The 23,611-nt window shown below is 35.5% G+C and overlaps 1 protein-coding gene across 1 annotated transcript in view; it reads right to left on the bottom strand.

Annotated features, from left to right (window-relative positions):
- LOC149779897 (uncharacterized) overlaps window positions 1-23,611 on the bottom strand; it is a 137,126-nt gene that overhangs the window by 5,377 nt on the left and 108,138 nt on the right. Inside the window, exons 14-25 of the mRNA XM_089936583.1 lie at window positions 20,153-20,254; window positions 17,593-17,697; window positions 16,432-16,547; window positions 15,672-15,710; window positions 14,760-14,823; window positions 13,675-13,781; window positions 8,299-8,443; window positions 7,736-7,813; window positions 5,131-5,246; window positions 4,449-4,535; window positions 1,771-1,849; window positions 773-948 (exon numbers count right to left, since the gene is read on the bottom strand). Of these exons, the coding sequence (XP_089792709.1) occupies window positions 773-948; window positions 1,771-1,849; window positions 4,449-4,535; window positions 5,131-5,246; window positions 7,736-7,813; window positions 8,299-8,443; window positions 13,675-13,781; window positions 14,760-14,823; window positions 15,672-15,710; window positions 16,432-16,547; window positions 17,593-17,697; window positions 20,153-20,254 (1,214 nt within the window). The remainder of the gene's footprint in view (window positions 1-772; window positions 949-1,770; window positions 1,850-4,448; window positions 4,536-5,130; window positions 5,247-7,735; window positions 7,814-8,298; window positions 8,444-13,674; window positions 13,782-14,759; window positions 14,824-15,671; window positions 15,711-16,431; window positions 16,548-17,592; window positions 17,698-20,152; window positions 20,255-23,611) is intronic.

The following is a 23,611-nucleotide window of genomic DNA, read 5'->3' as shown; positions in this document are numbered from 1 at the left end:
ATGTAGGACTAGGGAATGGTGTTACTCTTCTCAGTCTGTCCATCAAAATGTGTTCAAACATTTTGCTGAGGACAGTTTCTGGCAAGGTAGTTGACAGCTGTGTTCCACAATTCCAAGCCCTGGCCAAGTCATACCAAAGACTTATAAAAATGGTACTAGCAGCTGCCTCACTTGGCACTCAGCATTAGGACTGATCATCCTGGTGTCAGGATAATGCGACTGGGTGGGTCATGATGCTACATGCCTACAGCATCATGCCCCAGTGCTAGACATCACTATAAACTGCCACAGTGTAGACATCGTTGCAATATGACTGGAAAATTGTTAAAGCTACATTAAAAATCCAAATCACACACACATTGCCAGTTTTCTGTAAAATTTTAGTTCATTTCTAGTGGTAATACCTCCCAAATCACCTTCTTCTCCAGGTTATTTATATGGAATATCTCATTTTTATTTAAGGTAAATTTCACTTTTTAGATAACTTGTAAAGGTATAAATTTTGTTAAGATAGTATATCCTCCCGAACAGGATATGTGTACCACTATGTTATGAAGAAAAAAAAAAAGAGGGTCTAATTTAATGTACCTTTACGGAAGTTACTAAATAAACGATGGACATGCACATTTTTTCCCCCACTGAAATTCAATGGAAGTAATAATTTAAAGGTGGAAATGAACAGAACCTTCCTGGAAAAACACCAAAAAAACAAATGACAAAAGATAAATATTTTAAAAATCTTATCAAGGGAAACCCCCATCAAACTGCTAACCCTAATTCCTCCTGAGCCTTGATATCACGTGAGGAGAAGAAGCTTATTCTCGGGAAGCGCAAGTCCTGGTGGTCAATAAACACTTTGACTGGGACAAGATTAGGTTCACATAGGTGGTTGATAAAGCGGCTCACATTTCCGTACCTTCTGGCATCTATACAGTACGTTTCTCCATCCTGAAAGGAGGATACAATTCATCAATTATTGTACATCTTTTGCCTGCTTTTTTAAAACAACATAATACAAAGAAGGCCAGTGCAGAAATACTGGTTGAATTTTTCAATAACTAATTATCATTATCATCCTTAACATCTCAAGTTTAGAAAATGTAAATTTTCTTGTGGCAATATTTTAGTGGAGCAACATTTAAATGTAAACTGTGTTTAACAAGAAACACAACTGGGGACACAATCCATGTTAAGCACTAATGTTAACTCGTGTGCCTCAATAGTGTATATTTCATCAGTCTCATTAATAGTTTGGTTTAGTTTTTGCTTGCCAAAGCATTTTTAACAGCTTAATGGCTATATCATACTGAAGAAAATAGGAGCTAAGTGCCTTTCCTAAAGACACGCTGAGGTAGCAAACCTGGGCTAACCTGTGTGACCCTTGGATTATAAGCTGGACACTCTTCCAACTGAGCTATCATGGCTACCTCAGTATAATTTATCAAGTCCACCTGAGTATGATGGTGTGAACGCCGAATGAGAATTCTTTCAAGTGCAATACAATCTTGGGTGTGGACTCGACTATTTTTGACACTTACCCTATTGTCTAAATCGATGAGATAGGAATCATCCTCCCTTCTGTCAGCTTCTGACACACTTACCCTGTTGTCTAAATCGAAGAGATAGGAATCATCCTCCCTTCTGACAAACTTACCCTGTTGTCTAAACCGAAGAGATATGAATCATCCTCCCTTCTGTCTGCTTCTGACACACTTACCCTGTTGTCTAAATCGAAGAGATAGGAATCATCCTCCCTTCTGACACACTTACCCTGTTGTCTAAATCGAAGAGATATGAATCATCCTCCCTTCTGTCAGCTTCTGAATCAGATATGTATTCTCCAATATACCTGAAACATAAAACAGTCTGAAGAAATTAGTCTTCAGGTGGGTGAATATCAAAGTCTTGTAAAATATACATCTACATAATAAAGCTGTATCAATGTCGGGGAGGGGAGGGATTAATGTATCAATGTTGGGGGAGGGGAGGGATTATTGTATCAATGTTAGGGGAGGGGAGGGATTATTGTATCAATGTGGGGGGAGGGGAGGGATTAATGTCTATTCTGAATGAGTAGATCAAAGTTGAAGAGCATATTTATACCAAAATCCAGGCACCAAGCACATGTATGAAAATTAAAATATACAGAAAATAGGTGCACATGGGCCCAGTACTGTATCTAAACGTGTCCTAATTACGTGATTAGCACAATTATTTATCAATGTCCATACGACTGTTATTTTGGAATATACTTGCAAACTCGCATCTGAAATATCTCCAATACTTCATGTAATGGTCTTTATTTTGCAATATACTGCAAACTCAAATCTTAAATATCTCCAATACCTAACATAATGGTCTTTATTTCTGAATAGGTTGCAAACATGTATCTTAAATATCTCCAATACCCAATGTTATGGTCTTTATTTTGCAATATACTGCAAAATGTGGTCTTAAATATCTCTACATATGCAGTTATGGTCTTTTTTTAAATAAATATATCACTTCTCCTGCACCCCATCCCATGCCATGCTGAAGATGAAATGATATTTCAAATAAAAAATGTAAGAACAATGAAAAAAAGTACAAATGAGCAATAACTTTTATAAAAATTAAGGAAGCACAATTTTTTTAAAGTCTGTATATGAAGAACATGACATGAACAACATTTACATGCAATCCATAACAAATGCAGGACAGGTTACATCCACAAAGATGCATTCAGCCCAGACAAAATGGACAATTTCTATTAACAAGAGTTCCACCAAGGAACTGATGGAAAAGAATTTCCATGAATCCATGATTAGACCATTTCTTAGTTTTAACTGTGGAATGTTGAAACTATCTCTTGATATTTTTCAGTAATAATAAAAAAAATCAGTTTAACTTATAGCAACCATACTGGATCTAATTGGCACCATTTTCATTTAGCCTCAACTGGAGAAATCATTAGAAATTTTATGATGAAAACACCATGTCAATGTGACAATCCATTCAGAAAGAATAGTAATCACAAGATGTTTTAGAAATGGCCTATTCTGAGGTAAGCTGCTACATGATGCTGGAGAGGTCATACCATGTGAGAAGATCTTTAACTTTTTGTAGGAATCCATTTCATAGAACAAATTTTAAACACATTTTTAAGTGTATTATGTTTAACTGTTATTGTATATACATCTCACTAATTATTTACATTTGATATTTTCTCTAGATGTTTAAATTTATTTCAAAGGGGTTTACCTTCCAAAATATGTGATGTTAATTTTTACATTTTTAAATTTTACTGGTACTATGTAGCCACTTTTGTGCCGAGCGCCTAGTGAGGCAGCTGTCAGTATACCATTTTTATAAGTCTTTGGTATGACTTGGTCAAGGCATGAACCTGTGACCTCCCGCATCCGAGTGGATGCTCTAACCACTAGGCCACCACAGCGATCTCCAATCAATACAAAATCAGTTTAAAATGTGTACATTTGTGTGCATTTCTTCTACCACTCTTTACTCAATATCTATTCTGAAATCAAAGTCATTATATAAGTAACAGACAATGTACCCTGTCAATGGCGGTCAAAAAAATAGTAACTGAATTAAAATGCAGGAAACAAAAATGTTTTAGGATCTAATTCTGCAAATAAAGCAGACCTGCCAACCCTGACGAGTCAGTCTCAGTAAGGCAGGTGAATTTTTTTGGTAAGACTGACCAGTTTTCAGTAAGGTGTAACAAAATATCAATAACTGCTATTGTAAAGTTGGAAAACGTAATTTAAAGTTTGATGAAGTGGCGATAAACATTATGTTCAACTGAAAAGTTTGTAAAGTATGCATAGACTTATCTACAACTAGCAGTTGCACAAACTTTAGTTCCAAACCCTATACAACTCAGTGGCTTGCTGATATCTCTCAACTTGACGTAATTCTTGGAAATTCTTTTTCCATTTCACACGACGACAGCAATCATCTCTCGCCATGAGACACTTAAATTGGCATGTGATGTCCAATAAATGTACTTGTATCATTTCCAGTTTTTATTCACAAGAATCTGAATTCTCCTTTTTATTCTTCTGTGTTTATCATTAACACTTTTCTAGAGGCTTATTTTCTCGGTCGTCTTAAACATGCATCACTTTCTGGATGCATTTTTAAAAAAATTCTATGATCAACAGTTTGATCATGCAGATGCTTGGCATGAACAAATAGGCGCAGTTTAAAGCATCAAGGATTCTGCTGTAAAGTTAGCTGGGTTCCCTAATTTCATTAAGTCTAATAAAAAACCCAGATCCAAATCAAACACAGATGAACATATTATCCAGATTTTTCAGCAACACTGTAGTTTTTGCTTGCATGCTGTAAGTCCGTATTTTAAGGGTAATTTTCATTAAGACTTGCAGCAAAATCGTAAGGGTTGGCAGTTCTGATAAAGAGTTGGACTATGAAAGACCAAGACTTACTCGCAGATGAAAGTTCCATGTGGAATATTGACCAAAGTCTTGACTCCCCAGCCTCGTCCTGCAGTTCTGAACACCTGCAGTCTGGACCTGGAATATAGATGTTTTCTACAATTGTTACTTCTCAGGCTTTACAGTTATCAAAAATATAATCTCTGTGAACAACAAATGTATGGCAGTCCAGGAAGGTGACCATTTTTAACACATTTTTCTCTAGCACTTGGAATACATATATAGTACTTACAATTTATTCTATGTATGCCCAATTACACAGATTTAAGCACTTTGATCCAAGTGAGAAGCATGCTAACTGATTGCATTATAGTACTTACAATTTATTATATGTATGCACAATTACACAGATTTAAACACTTTGATCCAAGTGAGAAACAAGCTAACTGAATGCATTTACATCAATGTATTTCATTTTAAAGTTAAGGTAATCAGCTTAAATTCAATTCAGCAACCTTTAGAATTAGCAATAATTGGGAAATCACAGATTGTTACGTTTAGTGCAACTAAATTTCTTCATTTATTAGTAAACCATCCTTATGAAGATACCCCTTTATTGTTGCTAGTGAAAGAGTCTCAACTAACAAGTAACTTGAAATTGTGCAGGGAAGTTCTTTTTTAAAAAAAAGAAAATTAGGAGAGATGTTGAACAGACTGTTACATAAATACTTACAGGACCCCATTCTGTACAACACGATTGTTACAAGTAGTCCAGCATTTACAGGCTCTGTTACACTCAAATATGAATGGGGGTTCCAGCATATTAAACTCTGGTATTAGATGGGCATCCTATTTAAGAAAGAAAACATCAATCAAACATATAATACAACATACAACATTACAGATCAAGTAAAGGTTATGCTTTGCCAACATCACGGTACACTTAACTCATCTAACTTGTATCAATTTCAACTACAGTGAGACTGGCTTATAATCTCAATATACCACCATGTTTGTTTATACCCCCTACCGATTTAAAAAATGAAAAGCTCAAACAAGATAAAAGATGCATAGAACTTTGTTCATTCACTGATTTATAATTTCAAACCTGATTATAACCATGGGGGCCCTAACACCGTTATCATCTGCAAGTTTCATATCAAATGAAGTTTTCAGTGTAAAAGATGACCTTGCTCGCCAGTCATTTCCAGTTTCTGGACAAGCTCATTTTCAGTGAAGGGGTAGATGCACAACTACGTATGCATGCAGAAGGAAAATACCACATCATCTGCTTCCAGCATTTACAATCTCTAATCAATCAAAGGAAAAGAATGACAACTACAAATTTACCTTTTATGTCAATTTAACAAGCAGTGTAATTTCTACAAAAAGGGATGCAATGTTGTGTTTATTATGCTGCAGGGGCCCCAAGTGGCCTAGTGGTCTAAAGCACTCTCCGCTAAGGATCACTGCCATCTCACCTCTGTCTGTGTGGGTTCGAGTCTTGGAATTGGCCAATGTGGGTATGTGAGAAAGCTTGTTGGCAGCGTCTCGAGGGTCGGTGGTTCTTTCCGGGGATTTCCTGGGTTCTTCCTCCACCATTAATACTGGCTGCCATGTATAGCCTATCGTGTGCTGAAAAATGTTGTTAAACCCTACAACAACAACAATAATGCAGCAAGTTATGGAGGTATGTTTTAACATGAGTGTATTATAATAGTAGTGTATGCACTAGCACATGTACGCTCACATTCTGACAAGGCTATGTGTGTGTGTTTGTGATTTGGATTTTCAGTATAGCTTTAACACTTTCAGTCATATAGCTACAATGTTAGCAGTGTGGCAGTTTATAGTACGTTGAACACTGAGGCATCATGCCACCGACATGTAGAATGACACCATGCCAACCGGTCATAACACTAACCTATTAATGCTGAGGTATGCCTCAGTTGTTGTAATCATGAATGTTGTACATGCATACACAAGGCATATTCCAACAAGGCTGCATGCACACGCACAACCACACACACTGCATTAATGTTTCCACATTGTTCTATGGTACCTGCTGTAAATATACTACATGTTCTAACAAGGCTGCATTACAACAGTGAATCTTTTACACATAAATACATACTTACATAATAAGGTAACAATGGTGCATATTCAAATAAAATACTTTATTACAGAAAATGCATGGACATAAAACCAGTTATTGCATCTCAACAGTCTGAACAGTCAAGAATTTAAATCAAGTGATGTGATTAGCAACAAGTAAAAAATTTAAGATTCATAAATGCATTACGAGAAGCTGTGGCATACTGAGGTTTTATACCGAGACCATATCATTATTGACTGTGTGTGTGTGATTTGGATTTTTAACGTAGCTTTAAAAAAATTTCAGTCATGTCGTTATGATCTCTGCAGTGTGGCAGTTTATAGTGATGTCTAGCATTGGGCCATCATGCCGCAGACATGTAACATGATGTCCCACCCAGTCACATTATCCTGATGCCAGGCCGATCAATCCTAACACTAACCACTTAATGCTGAGCACCAAGCAAGGCAGCTGTTAGTACCATTTTTAGAAGTCTTTGGTATGACTCTGCCAGGGATCGAACCCACAACCTCCCGCATTCGAGGCAGACGGTCTAACCACTAGGCCACCAGAGCAGTCTATTAATGACTGAGATTTTATACTGAGACCATACCATTAATGACAGGTTTTTATATCAAGATACCATACTATTATTATAGGGCAGATTTTATATCTCGAGACCATACTATCACTACGGGACAGAGGTTTTATACCGAGGCAATACTATCACTACTGGACAGAGGTTTTATATGGAGACCATACTGTTACTATTGGACAGAGGTTTTATATGGAGACCATACTGTTACTATTGGACAGAGGTTTTATATGGAAATCATACTATTACTGAATGGTTTTCTATTTAGAAACAAGACTATTACTATCTGACAGAGGTTTTTTATTGAAAGACAATACTATTACTATCTGACCGAGGTTTTTTTTATATATTGTGACACCGCTATTACTATCTGGCTGAGTTTTTTTTTATATTGAGACACCATACTATTACTATCTGACCGAGGTTTTTTTTATATATTGTGACACCACTATTACTATCTGGCTGAGGTTTTTTTATATTGAGACCATACTATTACTATATACAAGTTTTCTACATCTCTTTTTTGTGAGACAGATAAATTAAAAAATGTGGACACAAATAACTCTAAATGTTTTGATCCACACAAGCATACAACTGAATAATGGAAGTCAAAAGTCAGCACAGATATACAAGAGTTATTGCCCTTACCTTATCATACCAGCATCTGACACTGCTCCTACCACAAGCACAAAACATGGAAGAACAATCATCTTTACAGTGGCAGCTCTGAAACAAAAACAAAAACTCTATGTACCAAAACTTGCTTCATGAAGGGTAAAATAAAAAGGAAAGCTTTTTAAAAAATCATCCTGAACAAAAATATTTTTACAATTATGATGACCTCTCCTTATAGTCAAGCCTGCCTTTAATTTAACCAGAAAAGACGTACATAAAGAGAAAGGACAGCAAAAATAAAAAGACTTAAATACTGACATCCAGCTGAGGGGGGAAATAATGGTACTCTGGAAAATAACCATATTTTTCTAATTCTATGAAACCTTCCAATTTCAAACAAGTATTCTGACATGAATTCATTTCATTAGTAAAGGCAACTAACTATGTCATGTATGCCAATGCAAATCAATTATCATGTTGCCCCCTCCTCAATCAGTGTAAATTTATAGTATTGATCTGCATAGAAAGATAAACTTCTGCAATTCTGTTCCCTGCTTTTACAGTAGTTTGCAAACACAGTTCCATTTTATAAATACCTGTAAACTGCCTAGGACCCTATTTATATTCAGCTGTGAAGTCTCCACGTTGTCTGTGACATACTGGAAATCTTGTGGCACCATTTCTTCATCTACTGCATTCACACATGGTATGGGAATGTTTTCTCGACCTTTGGATATATCCCTGTCAAGGATCGATAGCTCCACATTAAAATTGCTGCTGCTTTCATAAGGCAAGAAAATACAACTCATAAATAAAAATACCATGTAAGGTATATTATATGCCTGCCCCATGTTTCGGTCCTCTATGTAGGAGCTAGTTGGGGATGGCTGAATCTTGACATTATTGACAGAGGGGTCTCAATGACCTTGACCTTTGGTTAAGGTATGCAGTTCTGAACTGACCCTGCTCAACAGAAATCGTTATTTTCTTACAAGACCTACCTTAAACCAATAGGTTTCTTTACCACCTTAAGTGCAAGCCATCCACAATGCTTGGTCAATCAATTTAATTTGAAACAGAAATTATTCTGTAAAACCCCTTTTCCTTTGAGCCACAATGCATTTTGTCTTCTGTTGCCAAAATCAATAGTCACCTCCTGTACAAGCCCATCACAAACTTTGGTCAAGGTACATGTGGTTTAAAATTAAAGCTGCAATGCAAAATCCATTTTTGTCAAAAGAATTGAAGGCATCCATAAAGTATTGTCCAGGTCTGTGCTGCAGAACTAATGTTATTGTGAAGAAACCATTTTTCTTTCAGTCAGATGGATGAACAGATGTCATAACATAATGCATATCGCCTAATGGTGGAACCCAAAAATAATCCCATGAAGTGATGAAGTGAAAAAAAATCCTGTGGAATGCAGCATCTGACCTGCGAGTCATCCTATAATTCAACCAAATCTTATCAGCTGAGCAAAAACTTTGATATGTTCACAAAAATACGTTTTCATTCTGCAACTGAAAAGAACAAGTTTGATAGGGCACCTGGTTACATTAAGGCTGCAAGTTGAGATATTTTTATTTATACGCCATATTAAACAAGTTCTTTTACCATAACTTGAAACAAATTACACATTTTGTAATTGTAATCTCTTGTATACTTCCCAAATATTTCCAGCTGTGTTACTGATACTCTTAACAATATGGCATTTGATATGGAAAACGATGATCTGTATCAAATGCCTTTTCAGTTATGTAATTATTTATGTAATAAAGAACTGTAATATGGACAGTGATGACACCACTGCATATGCAGGAAGACAATAATAAATTGCTAAATCAGCAAAAAACCTGAATTTTATTTTAGGAATGAGCACATGATTGCAAGTCCTATTATAGGCAAAAGGTTTCAATGTCAGAAGTTTTCGTTCAAATTGAATCAAACGTAGTTACTGATCGATTGATTGTGCATTTTACGGCTATATAGCACCATAAAAAATCTAAAAGAGGAAAAAGAATAGAAAGGTTTACCACAAAAGATGCATAGAAGTACGAAAACATAATGATAATATGGTGGAAATGTATGAGGGTTCCCGATCAATAGGAATGTAAACTATAAAAAGATAATAACAAATTAATAACAAATATTAAAAAGTTGGTGATTAACTGTACAAATTTCATTCAAAATACTCAAAATATATAGAATTGCAAAGCAGATAAATTTTGGAATAAATGTTAGCTTCCTTTAACTCATTCGGCCCCAGAGGATTTGTCGTTTTTGCCTGAAATGTGCATAGGAAAGACATTTGGGGGGCTATTTCTGAATACATCATAATACATCGGCTTTCAACAGATTTTCCATGAGACTAATGCCAAGTTGTATTAGAATCATCATTTTCCATTGGTTATTTTACTTGCGCATGAGCAGAAGGGTAAAAGTTGGAGTTCTTTTTTTTTTTTGCTTAATGGACCTATCATTTTCGTATGGAGACCGCAATTTATTCCAAATGCCCACCTTATCCTAGTTTTTGCAAAGGTTCACCTGTCTGTGTGCAGTTAAGACTGGTATGCCTTAGATCTGGGGCCAAACGGTCTAAAATCCAGACACAAGATTGCATTCCAATCTCGAGCGAACTTTGGGTGGGAAAAAAAACGAGTCCAAAAAATGAGTTTTTTTCCTCTGTATTTTATAGTGCAACTAGAACTTCCAGATTATTTGATATCATTTTAGAGCTATATCTGTCTGCTTTATTTTAATACCACCCACGCTGGTGTATCTTAAATGACCTTGATCCTGCAGAGCTTGGAAGTAGAGTACAGCCTCATCACGTCTACAAACGGGATCGGGGCCGAACTGGTTAAGAAGGTTTAAAATATACGTTTACTTATCAAAAAAGTTCTTTCATGTGTTGAAGATTGTAGTTACGATCACATGTAGGTTGAAGATCAAAACAATCTATCATAAAGTGTTTCACAGTGAAGGGTCACTTGCCAGAAATGCACTTTGGCAGGTCTTTGACATTTAATATGTAAGTATGGCCTATTCTAATTGTTGCAATGACTACCTTGTCCCTGCAGATGAATGTCTAGGAGGGAGGCCAATCATATGTTTTGTTTTTTTATCACATGGAACTTGTTATTTACAGCATTATTCCATGATGCCTGTCACTTAATGATTAAAAACTTTTGGATACTAGGTTTAAAATCAGTGTATGGTATATTAAAATTAGATGGTTGCAGAGATAGGGTCATTTTAGCAGCACAGTCTGTTTTTCTTTACCTTTAATATTGACATAACTGGGTAACCAACAGATGTAGTTACGTCTGACAAATGTCATAATTACGATTTTTAAAAATGTCTTCAAATGGAAATAGAAATGATTAAAGCACAGTAAAGTTTAGAAACCGTCAAAAGCCTGCCAAAACATTTTATCTGTAGTCTAAATCAAAGTGCGCATTCAATGTAAGGGCTGTTCCAGTAAAATACACTTGGGATGCAAGGAAGGCACTTTTAATTACCCATAATAGATGCAATTTAGAATTTTGTATCATTTTAATATGAATACTTTAAGTAATCACAATACCCTGGCATATATTTTTTCTAAAAATATTCCTTCTACGGCTACCATGCATGTTTAAATAGAACAGCCCTAATCACTTTTTGCTCATCAATAATTACTGTTATAGTTTTTCTTGTATCTTACAAAATGACATTACATTTAAATGTGAACAATAAGGAATCCTGCACATTAACTAGGGCGTCAACCTTCATATAGCTATTAGCAACCAGTGCTTATATAGCTATGAGCAATCAGAGTTCAGGATTTGTATATCTATGAACATTAGAGTTCAAGATCTGTATATCCATGAACAATTGAGTGTTCAACATTTGTATAGCTATAAACAGTGTTCAAGACATATCTATGAACCAGTGTCCACATTTTTTATGAATATGATTAGTGTTCACTATTTGCATTGACACAATTTGTTTATCTATGAACAGTGTTCAACAATTTTAAGTCTATGAACAAAGATTGTTCAACTGTATAGTTTGAGCATTGTTCAACAGTTCTTTATCTATGAACAGAGTGTTCCACTGTATAGATATAAGCATTGTTCAACATTTATAAATCTATGAATAAAGAGTGTTCAATTTGATAGCTATAATCATAGGTCAACAGTTGTTTATCTATGACAGTGTTCAACTGTATAGCTATGAGCATTGTTCAACATTTCTTTATCTACGTACATACATACATGCATGCATACATACATGCTGAACACTATAGCTATGAGCATTGTTCAACATTTCTTTATCTATGACTGTTCAACTGTATAGCTATGAGCATTGTTCAGCATGTTTATCTATGACTTCAACTGTATAGCTATGAGCATTGTTCAGCATGTTTATCTATGACTGTTCAACTGTATAGCTATGAGCATTGTTCAGCATGTTTATCTATGACAGTGTTCAACTGTATAGCTACGTGCACTGTTCAACATTTCTTTATCTATGACAGTGTTCAACTGTATAACTATGAGCACTGTTCAACATTTCTTTATGAACAAAGAGTGGTCAACATCAGTACAGATATGAACATGTAACATTTGTATAAAAGTGTTCAGCATGTGTGCATGCATGCATGTATGTATCTATGTATGTATGTACGTACATATGTTTGTATGTATGTATCTATGTATGTATGTACGTACGTATGTATATATTATGAAAAAACACATTTGTACAGTTATGACTAATCAATGTTCAACAGTTAGCAATTAATAATAAATGAATAATAAATTTTTCTCAATTTGAAATACAAATTGATGGTCTAACTGCTCAAATCCTAATTACGTAATTTTTTTCACATCCAGCAGGGTAAATACCTGGTAATACTGAGATTTTACATTATTTTACAGTACATCCTCACTAAAACATACCCTAGCATAGGACAGTCCATAAAATAACACTGGCATAGGCATGCACCCCATTTTTGGGATATGTGTCATTTTGATACAGAACAGAATTTGACAAATTCTCATTTTAGTGTCCTGCAGGACAAGTGTCTTGGAACATTCACTTGTCCTACATTGTACACGATACAGAATCTGCTTAAAATGCACTTGTCCAATATGACAAGCACCCTGAAAAAGAGACTTGCTGTTCCATAGCCATCACATATGAATGGGTGTTGTTGTTGTAGGGTTTAACGCCATTTTTCAGCACACGATAGGCTATACATGGCGGCCAGTATTAATGGTGGAGGAAGAACCCGGGAAATCCCCGGAAAGAACCACTGACCCTCGAGAAGCTACTGGCAAGCTTTCTCACATATCCACATTACACATTAGCCGAATCCAAGACTCGAACCCATGCAGACAGAGGTGAGATGGCAGTGATCCGTAACGGAGAGCGCTTTAGACCACTCGGCCACTCGGGGCCCCTATGAATGTGTGTACTAGTTGAATTTTCATGCCCAGTGAAAGGCAAACCAACTTACAACACAATACACTTTTATAACTCCTTTAAGTAGTGTTACTCACGAAAAGCTACTGGCAAGCTTTCTCACATACCCACATTGGCTGAATATCCTTTAGTAGTGTTATACTGAGGGAACATTGTTGAAACTATCAGCAGATTTTGTGTCCTTCAACCAATGCTGAAGTTTTCAGTGTATTGTGTCCTTCTGGTAGTTTTATATAGAGGGATGATTGTGGAAGCTTTCAATATATTGCGTCTTTTAAGTGATGTAATACTGAGGGACCATTGTATATACAATCAGTGCATTCTGTGTTCTTTAATAGTGTCATATTGAGAGACCACTGCAGAAGCTATCACTGTATTCTGCGACCTTTAATCAGTGTTGTACGGTGGGACCATTGTATAAGCTATCATTGTATTCAGGGTCTTTAAAAAGCATTATACAGCGGGACCACTGCAGAAGCTATCTGTGTATTCTGCATCCTTACCTATGTAATAATTTCTCAGGGCGGCCCAACCTCTTTGCAGCAAACCCTTTCAGCTGTTTATTGACCCGCAGGGCCAGCCAAACGGGACTGTTCTGGTCTATACAACACTGTAATAAAAATAGTGTACATTAGAGATTACTGTTTGCCAAATACAAACCATGGATGAACATATAAAACTTTGTTTCAGTTTGAGATTTTGACATTAGGCAATTGGAAACAATTTTAAATATGATAGTTTTTGCTTCACTGAGTATAGACTCTACCTCAACCCTTAACAATTCAATGCTTTTCAAGCCACATCTCTTTGTCCATTCTTCAAGGCCTCCTAGTTTCTGGTCTTGATTTTTATAATTATAAGGTCGAGTCTTTTCTACTTGCATGCAATGGACTACCCTTACAATGTTCTGACCAATGACACTGATTCAGTTTTGTTGTTGTTGCTGTAGGGTTTAACGCCATTTCTTCAGCACATGATAGGCTATACATGACGGTAAGTATTAATGGTGGAGGAAGAACCCAGGAAAACCCCCGGAAAGAACCACCGACCCACAAGAAGCTACTGGCAAGCTTTCTCACATACCCACATTGGCTCAATCCGAGACTCAAACCCACGCAGACAGAGGTGAGATGGCAGTGATCTGCAACGGAGAGTGCTTTAGACCACTTGGCCAGTTGGGGCCCCGATTAAGTTTTGTCAATGATTTGCTGCTTTTTTGGGGCAAAATGCTGAAATGAATAGACGGACTTGACACAATGCAAACTGATCAATAGTCTTATACATTGGTCATCAGGGGGACGTTTTACAATCTATCATTAAATTTTATTTTCTAATTACAGAAATTATCAAGATGAATATTTGAGATTTTTAAAACCATTATGTCATTCCATTCTCCTGTCACTTCAGTCTCAATTCCAGTTCAATTCTAGATTTCCCTAATGATATTTTTAAAATGTTTGTATTTATGAGTAAAATCTAGTACATACACAAAAATGTTTTCCTTAACATAAAACTGAAATGCTTATGAAAGTGAGGAAAAAAACTTCACTGGCATATTTCTCAAAGGTTAAAATCTGGCTTCACTCACCCCTATTGGAGCCTCATCTTTGTTGTTCTTTGCCTCAACATCAGCCCCACGAGCCAAGTAGAGTCTGCAATTCAATTGCGGAAAAAATAATCAACTTTGCCAACAAATCTTATGTTCATTTTTGGTAAAATTTTAAATTTAAAATGCACTAATTACAACTGTAGCCATGAACATTCAGATTGATATGCTCTCTCTTATAATACTAGTTATAACCAAGATATATCTGCACATTTTTACGACAAAGTAAGCATAATATTTACTGGTGGATTCTGCTGCTAAAGATACGTTTTGACGGCAAGTATTTTCTAAGGCTTACCTCCATTTACAGAGCAAACTGCAACAACCCTGGCTTAAATGACCACCATCTGCATTATGAACCTTGTGTCTTTATAATGAAGTATAGACTATTTTGTCCATATTACTTGATTAAGCAAAGAACTTGTTTTCCAACCTATGGGATCCACCACGCTTTCAAGGGACTGTGCTTATTATTTGTCAATTACTAGTTATACTACCTGCTTCTTGCAGTACTTCAATTTCAAATATTTGTATTGAATTTCCTTTAAATACATTTAATTTCTAACAGCTTTTTTCCTCCTCCATTCTAAATAATGAAATTTTCCCAAGTTTCTTTTCAAGATAAGAATGTCGACATATAAGAACTGAAATAACTTTCTGCCTACACATACCTTCAACATGGGTTTGTGTGTTGACTTGTACCCTGTAAGACTGGAGTAGTTTGATATGAACTCAAAGAAATAATATGATGCAGAGATGCCAACCATGATCATGAATTTCTGTAATCACAGGCTCAAAAATCCATCAGATTTTGTCCTTTGATATCAAAATAATTTAGTCAGCTGCAGAAAATAAGGATTTTAGTAACCCAAAGATCTGACAGGATGTACTTACACAACACATTCATAGTGGTCTTGCCTTGCCGCTATGTGCCTGCAATGTAAGTAATACTAAAAATTACCTATTGGCTATAAATATGTCAACATACACAATTCTTTAACAAATCAGATATCAATACATTTGCAGTGCTCAATAAAATCCAGTGATTTTTCATATCCTCTACAAAATAACAGATAGAACTATACAATCGATGAATACGATGAAATTCCCTCTGACAAAAATGAACAAAAATCATTTAGGAAAATAAATTCTGCATTTCATCTAATGAAGAAGGACAAAGACATGTACTGGATCTCTCAATACAAAACATAAATGTTAATATATTTAATAACTTGTAAAACACTGATGGAAAAAGTACACAACCGGTGTAATTTTGGTACCAATTACAACCAAAGTCGGCTTTTAAGGACTGGTGTCCTTTGTACAGATCTAATTATGTAGCATATTAACAAATAAATCCAGAAAGGCTGTCCATGTGTTCTTTATAAGGAGGTGTTTCTTATTCAGTTTTCACTGTATGGATAAACTGGTTCACTGAATGGATAAATTAGTTTAATACACGAACAAACAAAACCAAAATACATGGGTAGGCTATCAATCACATCTTTCATTAAAGGTGGGTAATTTTTTTCAAACAATATAAATCCTGCTGCTGCATTCAATGACAAGGTTAATGTTTGGCACAATCAAGCTAAGAATTACAAGTAGTTTTGTTACCCATTCAGATATCAAATCAGCACCCAACTATACTTACAAAGGTCTATCTCCATGCATATTAGGGGTATCCAAATCACAGCCAGTGTTGAGAATGATCTCCGCTATATCTACACTGCCAGAGAAAGCTGCCCAATGAAGACTGGTATTTTCCTCCTAAAATATACATATTTATCAAGTAGATATGAATTATTATTCTTTAACCAGTACTGTCATGCCCCCTCCAATAATATCCAGGGATAGCACATGCTGTTCTGTTTGGTATTTATTTTGTAACTTGCAAGAGTAACTTCTACGTGTCTTTAATATGAAGTATTCAGAGAAGAGTCGGTACTGGGTTGACATGCGAGTCAGTCTGCTTCTGGTGGTGCCTATATTCACAACCGAATTTTATCCTTTGTCGGTGTTGCATGCTTTTTTAGAGAGTACAGGGGTGGGGTGGGGGTGGGGGTGATGCATACAGGCAAGGCAACAAGTACCATCAACGTGATGACCCAATTTGTATTAACAGAGAGGAAAATTTTTATTATTTTCTCTATCATTCTCTTTACACACACACAGAGAAACACACATATCTATAAAAAACAAAAGAATCCATTTTTCCAGTCACGAATTTACATATAAAAATACAAACATTTGCTGTACCATAGAAATTGATACAAAATTATAAATTAATCAAATTACCTTATTTTCAACTGTGCATCAAAGTATAACTTTAATTAAAGGCAAAATATTTGTCCACTATCTTGAAAAAATGAAAGTCACTGAACTTTAAATTTCTAAATCTAATTCATCTCCTTACAGACAAAATTCTACTGAGATAAACTAGTATAAATATTCAACTTCCTGGCCTGCATCATGTGCACATACAACGTCAAGCTGGAAGTGATAGTGTGCATCCTTTTTGAATTTTTTTGGGACATCTTATTTTAAAAAAGAGCAATCTTCCCAAAATAATCATATTCAAATTTCATGAATATTAAGACACAACAGTCTGAATGTATCATCAAGTAACGCTGAGAAATTCCTCTGTATTAAATCAGCAGATGCAACGTGTATATGAGCATTCATACCAACGAATATATATAAGCACCCATACAAAATGTGTGTGTGTGTGTGTATATATATATATATATATATATATATATATATATATATATATATATATATATATTCACAAACAAAAATCTCCTACACTTACATTATCCCGCAGGTTGGGATCAGCACCATTTTGTAAAAGAAACCTGACCACATGCACGTTTTGATGTTCAGCTGCCCAAATCAGAGGGGTCCATCCACCATCATCCTGTTGGATGAAAAATTACTGATTGATTGCTTTTTAACAGCATAACAACACATGAAGATCTAAGACAACTTATCTCCAGAACAAAAATATTTAATATTTTTTAAGAAGCTCTGAATGAAATACCATCTCAATTTCCTCTCCCACCCCAATAATAAAGATGCCCATCCACAAAATTCAACTTAATAAGGAATTTCATATCTAAGACACTTACAAATCAATATAAGAACTTTAGCCTGTGTTCCATCAGATGCATAAATTCAATATATGTGCATACAAGTATTCAAATTGCAGCATTTAAACCCAATGTGTAAGGATATTAAGATGAGACAAATTATTGGTGATAGTCCCTGTGTTCAGGGCCTCATTATCTCTTACTTTTCAAAATGTCATCAACAGTATGTATGTATATATATATATATGTGTGTGTGTATTCAAAGAAAAGTCAAAACTGCAGTGAATTTACTATTATTTCTTGGATACTGCTATATGTGAAGTGTTGAATTTTGAATTACAGAAAATTTTAAAGTAGAATGTATTGAGCAATTAAAGTCTTATCGCATTTAACCAGAAAGTCTTTGTCAATTACTAGAAGGGTCACTTCGACATTTCTTCGTTCAACTCCCCCCATGTCAGTGTAAACTTCAAAAAGGAACAGCATTCTGACCCAGTGAAATTGCCCGGGGTATCTTAACACAGTCCTTAGAAAGTACATTTGAGCTACAACCCTAACCGCTTGGTAGGAACCTATGTCCACTTATATTTTCAAAGGGAAATTGTCAAGCACTGTTGTAAACAGATTCTGAGCTGTCTAAATCTGATGAAAGGAATTATTTCTTTGGGAAAGATCAGGGACCACCACTTACGATTGGGTAGAATAAATTAGGGCGTACACTTTAGAGCAATCTGACTTTAAAGTGACAACCCTAGTTGAAATTCTTTAGTCTGAAAATTTCCTAGAAAAGGAAACTTAGTTGACTCTGGTGAAAGCATAAAAGTGGGAAGGGATCAGGTGGTCGTCGTGTAAAAAGAAAGGCATGTTTAGTGCTAGGACGCACAAGTCCTGAAAGAAATAGTGACAAGGTACGCAATTTTAGTTTCACGTAATATTCTATTATTTGATTGTTTGTTTTATGCAAATGTGTTTGCCATGACTAGGTTCCATATTATGTATCGTTTATTCAATTCATGGAAATGTGTTGATGCTAGAGATGTTATGCAATTTATTTTATTCAATTTCATGGAAAGTGTTGTTGCTAGAGTTATTATGCAATTGATTTTATTCAATTTCATGGAAAGTGTTGTTGCTAGAATTGTTATGCAATTTACCTTTTAATTATACAGTTATTAGTTCATTGGTGGAATTGATTGCATGCGATCCAAATGTTCATATGTGTAGGATTTCATATGGTTATATGCAAAAACTTCCTTTGTTGTTAGGACGCTACAGATCATTGTGAGTTAATGATAATTACCTAATTATATCTGATTTTGAAATGCTTGGATAATCTTGTAGTTAAGGAATGCCAAAAGTTACATTTCTTTTGAATTTCATGCTTTAATAATCAACCATGAAGTAGCATATGTAAAATAATACGGTAATAATTTGTAGACATTCACATGGTAATTTAAGACCTGCCACTGGAAAGCGAGGTCAATGTCCTACTGTACTAAGTCAGAATTTACACGGTATGTGGATAGCAACATGCTCTGAATAACTTTAAGTGAATTGTATGTACCTCTAAATAGTGGGTATACAGAATTATGGAGTAAATTTGTCCTTTAAGGAACTGCTTTCTGAGAGGAAGACGAGACAGTCCGAAGACAGGAGTACGGGGAAAAGAAAGAAAGAAGGACGAGGTCAGAATAAAAGGACAAGGAAGTCCATGAAGGGACAGAACCTAGAGTTAGGAAGGATGAACTAGGAGACGTTGATATACGGTCAAAGTGAATGAAGGTGATGCAATTGATCATGGACATTGTGCTCTTTTCACCTCTCGTTATCATGATGTAATAAATCCAAACTGGACACACCAGTTAAATTCTACTTAGATAATCTAACTTGAATTGGAATTGCCAATATTAATTCATTCTGATTAAATTTGTTATTTTCTTGTCAAAAGGGGGCTCGTATTGTTTATTTCTTCCCAGTATTCTCGCTCAGTTCTCTGTTGAAATTCCATTCTTCTTTCACTTCCACCGGGCTATAATATCGAGGGAGGCCATCCTCTGGATAATGCCAGCCAAACCCAATTAACCACCCCTCTTACTAAGAGGGTAATGTTACACTATACAAACCACTAATCTGATAGAACAAACCCCTTTCCAAATCTATGAATTTATATATCAAATGATTTATAAAAATAAAAAAAAAATGAATATGGATACCCCCCAAATATTCCAAGAAATAAAATCTTCCAAATTATCCTCATTATTGTAAAAAGATAAATTAATATACCTTAATATCAATATCTATTCGTTGTGTATCCAGGAGAATTCTGATGACTTCTAAATGCCCCTCCTTTGCTGCATAGTGAAGAGCTGTCATTCCATCATCAGCCTGGAACAAACATAATAAAATCAAAAGGAATGACACTCTATTGGGTGAAATTTGTTTTCCCAGCAATTCAAGAAGATAAGGGCATTGCTTCCTTTCAGTTGTCTCATGTTGAGACCATCTCTGATATTCTTCAACATTAAAATTTACAAAATTATTCAGCAATAACAATTTGCTCAAATTAACAGTGGTACACTTGCTAGCTGTCAGCTTGACACAATTTTCATTTAGAACAAAGTAGGCATCAGTGGAAGTCATTTGTGAAAACATTGTCTCCATTCAATTTGTTTGTGACAGTCACACTGGCAGTCATACTGGATACATGACTTGCACCAATTTCATTTAGGACCAATAAGGTGTTATAAGAAGTTTATTGGTTAAAACCCCCATGCTGAAATAGACATTCATTAGGAGGAGTATAGAAAATATTTTCAAGATTTCCATTCAGGTGAAGTGGTAATAACATGATTTTCAAGATGGCTGCATTGGTGGCCAAATTGAATATCAGATCAGCACCATTTTCATTTCAGACAAAACAGACTTCATATCAAGTCTTTTGGTGACCCCCCTGCAAGTCAATATGATTTTCTACTCAAGTAGAGTAAGATTTTTAAGATGACTGCCATGGTGGAGCATTGGATATCAGGTGGCACCATTTTTATTAAGAATTGACTAGACATCATAAGAGGTCTTTCAGTGAAAAACCCATGTTCATGTGACTATCCATTCAGGAGTAGCAATAACAAGATTTTCAAGATGGTTGACACGGGTGGCCATATTGGAAGTCTGATCAAGATCCATGTAGATGTCACAAGAAGTTTTTGGGGGCAAAAACCCTCTATCAATATGACTATCCATTCAAGATAGTAGTAGTAAAAAGATTTCCATGATGGCAATCATGGTAGCCATGTTGCATTTCAGACTGACATTTTCATTTAGGAACAACAATAAACCAATCAGAAGTATTCTGGTCAAAAAAAGTCAGGCTGATAAGACTTTAAACGTAGAAGTAGAAGAAATAATGATTTTCAAGATGACTGCCTCAATGGCCATAATGGATGTCAACCAACAGAGAGCACATGAAATGTTTTTGTGAAAACATCAAGTAGATATGACTATCGATTCAGAAAAAGTAGCAATAACAATTTTTTTTAAGACTGACAGCCAACATGGAGGTCAGATTTACACCATTTTCATTTAGGGCCAACTATACATCAAAAAAGGAGTTTACAGGGTTAGAAGTGAAATAAAATTAAAATAAATAATTAAAAAACAAATACAGGTGCTAAGAATTACTCATCCTTTCTTGACCGCTAGGGTAGCCTAATAAAAAACCATGTGTAAAAAAGGAATTTTTTTGGTGGGGTTTGGGTTAACCTATGTTTCCTTCACTCTGGTGGTGGGTGGATGAAAGGTTTCTAAATTAAGAAATTTTAGGTTTTATGAGGGTTTTCAGGTCTCCTTCTGAGCAGCAATAAAATTTTTTTGGAGGGTCATAATTTCTTAGTACTTTTGTATCCTCCTCATGGATGCTCTTCAGGTATGTACATTTTCCTTTCAAATGTGTGCATGTGTGTGCACGTGCAATTACCATACATGGACACACATGAGCATACATATATACAGTAGCTGGTTTGTCGGATTTTTTAACAGACACACACAGGCATCTGACCTAGGCTGGTACTGAACCTGGAATCCTTGGACTCATTCCAGTACTTTGATAACTGAACTGAATTACTTAACTCTTACAGATACACACATATAACCATGCACACACACACAGCTACAATCTACAAACTATTCAGATAACACACATATAACCATGCACACACACACAGCTACAATCTACAAACTATTCAGATACACACATATAACCATGCACACACACAGAGCTACAATCTACAAACTATTCAGATACACACATATAACCATGCACAAACACAAAGCTACAATCTACAAACTATTCAGATACACACATATAACCATGCACACACACACAGCTACAATCTACAAACTATTCAGATACACACATATAACCATGCACACACACACAGCTACAATCTACAAACTATTCAGATACACACATATAACCATGCACATACACACAGCTACAATCTACAAACTATTCAGATACACACATATAAGCATGCACATACACACAGCAACAATCTACAAACTATTCAGATACACACATATAAGCATGCACATACACACAGCTACAACCTACAAACTATTCAGATACACACATATAACCATGCACACACACACAGCTACAATCTACAAACTATTCAGATACAGTAGTCCCCCTCTTATAAGGCCACCCCTAATGCAGCAGGGAAGTGGCCTTATAATGCGGGTGGCCTTTCTAGAGGGGGATGACAAATGCGAATAGTAAATACATATAAAAAAAGTCACAAGTACATTTAATTTTAAATATTTAATATTTTAATTAAAATATCACATGCATGATGTGAAATAAATGTAAAACAAACTTTGTCATCAATTGCAAAAGAATGATATGAATAACCATTGATACAGTTTTAAAACTGTCTTTATAATTATGTTACAGTTCACATCACGTCACTTTGTTGGTAACAGTCTAAAAAACAAACCGGTCTCATCACATTAAAACTATCCTTGCTGTCATATCCCCTGCATATATCGTTTAGTCTTTTGTTCCAATCTTCGACAGCTTCATTATTAACATCAGCTGATTCGCCGCTAATGACAGAACACTTGATATTGTGTCGCACTTGAAATCTGTGCAACCATCCGTTACTTGCGATAAAGTCATCATATCCCAGTTCAACTGACAATTTTTGCTTTTTCTTGTCTTTCAAATCAGGACACAAACGTCTCCTGGCTCAAACAATCTTCCTTTCTCCGTCCATTTCACCTTTCCACTTCTGCTGAATTGTTTCATTATCTTTCATGATATTGTTTATCCGAGTCTTCCCGACGTTAGTTTTCTGCAAGGATCCTCGACGAGCCACCCCCCCCAGTTGAATTACTTTCACGTTCTCCTCTAAACTGAGAATTTTTATTTTCCTTGATGACATGTTGATCTTTTTGCATTAAGTTATTCATGTTGCCAACTACAATACTGATAAAACAATTTTTTGTATGCATCTAAACAAATTGCCGTGTGTTTTTAAAGGAAGTGATCTTGTCACGTGATTCGTTAGTCGCAGTCTGGTACCCTATTGTTTTTATACATTTCTTGAAACTAGGTGAGAGAAGCCAAAACGGCTTCGTTATGTACCATTAACATCACGCAGATTTGACCTCGTGGCCGCTAGGATTCGTAATTTTGACAATTATTGTCAGTAGTAATAGCCACTGATTACCAAAGTGAACAAG

This window comes from Sinohyriopsis cumingii, chromosome 16 (assembly GCF_028554795.1).
Source record: "Sinohyriopsis cumingii isolate HCF-2022 chromosome 16, ASM2855479v2, whole genome shotgun sequence".
Lineage (NCBI taxonomy): Eukaryota > Metazoa > Mollusca > Bivalvia > Unionida > Unionidae > Sinohyriopsis > Sinohyriopsis cumingii.
This window is presented reverse-complemented; position numbering and strand designations above follow the sequence as displayed.